The sequence below is a fragment of the Sycon ciliatum genome, unplaced genomic scaffold (genome assembly GCF_964019385.1).
Source record: "Sycon ciliatum unplaced genomic scaffold, ocSycCili1.1 SCAFFOLD_2679, whole genome shotgun sequence".
Taxonomy (NCBI): domain Eukaryota; kingdom Metazoa; phylum Porifera; class Calcarea; order Leucosolenida; family Sycettidae; genus Sycon; species Sycon ciliatum.
The window spans coordinates 1,581-6,000 of record NW_027045028.1 but is presented as its reverse complement, the minus strand read 5'-3'; the positions used below and the strand labels follow the sequence as shown (position 1 = coordinate 6,000).

At 46.2% G+C, this 4,420-nt stretch overlaps 1 protein-coding gene across 1 annotated transcript; it reads right to left on the bottom strand.

Moving 5' to 3' along the window:
* Positions 1-733: 733 nt before the first annotated feature.
* LOC135830807 (dedicator of cytokinesis protein 7-like) lies at positions 734-4,187 on the bottom strand (the record flags this gene model as incomplete). Its single annotated transcript, XM_065343017.1, is given in 5 exon segments — positions 734-881; positions 1,023-1,094; positions 1,843-2,021; positions 3,822-3,900; positions 3,987-4,187. Coding segments are annotated over 5 exon segments (531 nt in total), but the record flags the coding sequence as incomplete, so codon positions are not given.
* Positions 4,188-4,420: the final 233 nt, after the last annotated feature.

Genomic DNA, 4,420 nt, shown 5'->3' with positions numbered 1-4,420 from the left:
AGAGAGAGAGAGAGAGAGAGAGAGAGAGAGAGAGAGAGAGAGAGGGGGGGGGGGGGGGAGAGAGAGGGAGAGAGAGAGAGACAGAGAGAGACAGAGAAAGAGAGAGAGAGAGACAGAGAGAGAGAGAGAAACAGAGAGAGACAGAGAGAGCGAGCGAGACAGAGAGAGAGAGAGACAGAGAGAGAGACAGAGAGAGAGACAGAGAGAGAGAGAGAGAGAGAGAGAGAGAGAGAGAGAGAGAGAGAGAGAGAGAGAGAGAGAGAGAGAGAGAGAGAGAGAGAGAGAGAGAGAGAGAGAGAGACAGAGCGGAGAGTATGGTGTAAGCCGTACAACTACACATAACGTGATAGCTCCCAGATATGTCCTCAATTGTGTTATGTGTATAAACACCATTTTAGGCATGCATGTGCATATTACGCATGCAGCATGAACTGATAAGTCTCTCCCGTCCTGATGTTGCATGCAGCTTTCACCATCATAAAGTACAGGAGTATGTGGTAGTAAAAATGCACTTTCATATGATTCCATCAGAGAGCTCCAAGAACGTAGCACAACTTGTCACCACGGAAAGGTGATCTTGAGGTACTGAAGATGACACAGTGCCCAAAACAGTCTGACAGTTTGCGGTATGACATCACCAGCCTACGTTCATCGTGGCTAGGAGAGGGAGAGAAGAGCCGTTGACAAATCATCATGATTATAAACTAACACACGTGAACAAACATAAACATACCCTCGATGGTGGCGGTTGTGACTCCTCTGGCTTGGGATCATTTTGTGTGTCGAGCTCATACTCCTGGTGAGGGAACATGTTCGTCTTTTCCTTCTCACTCTGCCGCTGCCTGAGATTACTGAGGCGTGTGCCAGAGGCCACAATATTCCTGCATGAGAAAAGCAAGCAATATTTGCGTAATCAATGCTTCATGAAAGATTATGGCACCAAGTGCAGCCACTACTGCCTCTCTTACTGCCATCATAACTTGGACGTACAAAAAGTGCAGACATGACCAAGCGGCACTTACATTCTCTCGCAGATGCTGAAGTTCGAATTCAAGTAATTGGTGCAGCGGTTGATATGTGGAACTGTGGATTTTCTATGAAACAGAACACGTAGAGATGAAGACAGAGATACTGATAACGTTACTAGATGTCCTCAATGCTGGTGAATTGGCAAACAGAAGCCACCCAGAGCACATGAGAAGCATGTTAAGCACCCCATCTGGTAAACATCTCAGTTTGTAGAGGACAGAAATGTGTACAAACTGAAAAAAGTCGCTAAAATAGACTCCTTACAGGAAAAATGGCTTTACTTTCAATGAAACAAAATGTGGCCAAAATCCAATTACATGTAGTACTTCAAGTTAATGTAGTACAGTCACGTACCTGTCCTCCCTTCTACGGAAACAGCTACTACGCAAAGCTGCTTTTTATTTATTTTATTTTTTAAGGGCACACGTAGATATGAACATTTAGAAAGGATAATTTCCACATACATGTATTCGACTACAGCTCTGATTGCACGTACAGCAAAGCCGTGATGATCCCTACACAGTCCAGCATTTGTGTTGCTGGGGCTGCGCATTCCCACTACTGCTATTATTCATAAGGTCACATGTCAATTTAGGGAATTCACCACCTGTAAATACTGCACGAGTCATGCACCCATTGTACACACGACTTCTTGGTTTTGAACGGCAACAGAGTATCATTGTTGTCACTGGATAATCGTGGCAAGTGGTTAGTGAGGGTTTGGAATTGAAGTGGAGTAAGACTGCAGTAAGACACCCTCCCCCTCTACCGTGAACAACCAATGCAAAAGCCAGGACTTTTCAGCACACGTACGCAGCTGCTTCCGGGATGGTGCTCTCCTGCGTCCTGCAGAAGCGCTGCTCCGTGCAAACCTTGATGTCATTCTCAGGGAATACAAGCAAGTCCTTGAACGGATCTCGGGAAAGGATACCGTGATGAACGTCCAGAAAGTTCTCAAAATCCACCGGTGGTGGTACTTCAGAATCGTGGATCTGAAAATCAAGGAAGCAGATCAATACCCATTCACAGCCACAATGTAAGTCAGTGCAAGGTCAGATATAATTATTCTAGTACGCATACCAAGCACGCCCGCTGAGTATCAGCAAATTCTAACAAAACTTGAGGAGACCAAGTCCCAAATCATGGTGGAACTACGCACATTCTTCTGCCTGTCTACACTCGGTGCCACATGACGCAACAAAATAACGAGACGGTGTTATCCCGATTCCGCCCCGAAACGGGCACAAAGGCATCTTGTCGCCATGTGCAGGAGAAGAGATAGTCGGAAGTGCACACGGGAAGCATGAAATGCTGGGGTGGCATATGTACTCTAAAGTTAAAAGATCATCTAAACACACGTATACCAGTGCCCATAGATATTTACACTCGCCCACACCTATGCACGCACATGCACACACACACACACACACACACACATGCATGCACACACGTAACATATATATACAGTCGTCCCTCTCCAATCCGGCACCTGTTGCAACGGCATTTTCTGCTGGATAAACAAGGGTGCTGGATTATCAAATCCTGCCCTCCAACCCGGCCCACCTATTAACATACATGTTTGTGTTGTACGTCAAAACGTAGGGATTTTCTGTGTCAATCCAAGTACTTTGTGGAATGCATGTCTATAACATACACTTGGGAATAATATCCCATGCACTGGCATAGGATATTCCCAAATGTATGTTACATGTGTTGAGTATGTTTACAATGCTCCCAGATAGCGATGTACAACTGCTGGATTAGAAAATCGAGTTATGTACAGTTTGAGTGATTTGTTGCAGAAAATCGCTGCTGGAGGCAGAATACAAGTGCCGGGTTAAAGCGTAGAAAATGAACTGAAAAAATCCGTTTTGCGAGAAAGTGTGCTGGTTTGCAAGGATGCTGGATAAACAAGCGGCGGATTAGAGAGGGACGACTGTACATGTAACTAGAGCAATGGAACGTAGGACACGCACTACAAATACTAGTACCCGAGAAAACATGCCCCGACGAAAAGCTCATTATCACAGCAGGATAACTAGCATCGATGTGTGACAGTTTGACACACACACACACACACACACACACACACACACACACACACACACACACACACACACATGCACGCACACACATGCACGCATATCGACATGTGTGGTGCATGAATCTATAAGTACTCCATTGCAGGTGATGTGAAGCGTGACTGTGTGGGGCTGCATATTGTGCCAGCTTCAACTTCAAGTCGAAGAGAACAGGACTACAGCCTCCAGGCTCATGCAGGTTGCATTAGGCATATTGATACCAGTAATAGTAGTACAAATGTAGGTATGCACGTGTAGGTAGAATGACTATGCTTGCTGAAGCCACTTGATGTCAGGCTGAAGATTTCAGTCATTGAAAATAGTGAGAACGTGATTCTGCTGGAACTCTACAGTTCATGGGAAGCAAAGAGCATTGCTGTACTTCCGTGGCCATGGCCTATAATGGTGGTCAAAGCGAGTTCACTTCCCCGACGGAGGCCATGACAGCTGACACTTTCTGACACAACTTTATCCACAGAGGAAATGAGCAGATGGAGTATGTTGGGTGAGGTGGTGTTCTGCACCAACTGCCACTTCTCCAGCTCTCATAGAACTCTACATTGTTCAACTAAGGACACACCAGGCAGAAACTGCTAAACTCTCTACGCTTTGACGTACACACACTCTCACTAAGTGAGGAAATTTCGGAATACACCACATTGCTCAAGATATCTTCTGAATTTGAACATTCTCATATTCTCAGTCACGTACCATCAGTGCTGGTATAGAGTTCGGACCTCGTTCATGACTCGTGCTCCGTTTGTCTTTTGAAACATCCGAGCCCTTGCGCCTGTGGGAGGCCGCAGGACAGAGGCGGTGATCGGAATGGTCATGTGTGAAGACATCTCCAAGAGGTGATGTTGCCGCAAAACTTACCTGAGTCTTTTCGTCAACCCACCGACTCCGGGCGCGGCTTGCTTATCAGCCATGGCTGACAGCACCCAATCAGCTAACCAGGCCTATCTCAAATAGAAGCAATGAACTAATCGGCTCCAGTCCTTGTGCAATGGTGAGGCGCGAAGCCCAAAACGAAAGGGCACTTCGTCCAAAACTAACACATAAAATGTAGTGAAGCTAGTCAACACAACCATGAAAACGAAGGCAAAAAACGCCACAGTGTATGTGTCATGCAAAGTCCGAAATTCGCAGTGCGCGCGCATGCTCTGGTGTCCGCGACTCGACTCTACACACAAAAGTGCATACGAGATGATGCATACAAGTACAACAAGCCTGTGCTGGCGACAACACAACAAGCGCTTTCCCAGCCCAGTGAAGATTGTGCATTATGGTTGTGACGAGGTTGTTGAGTG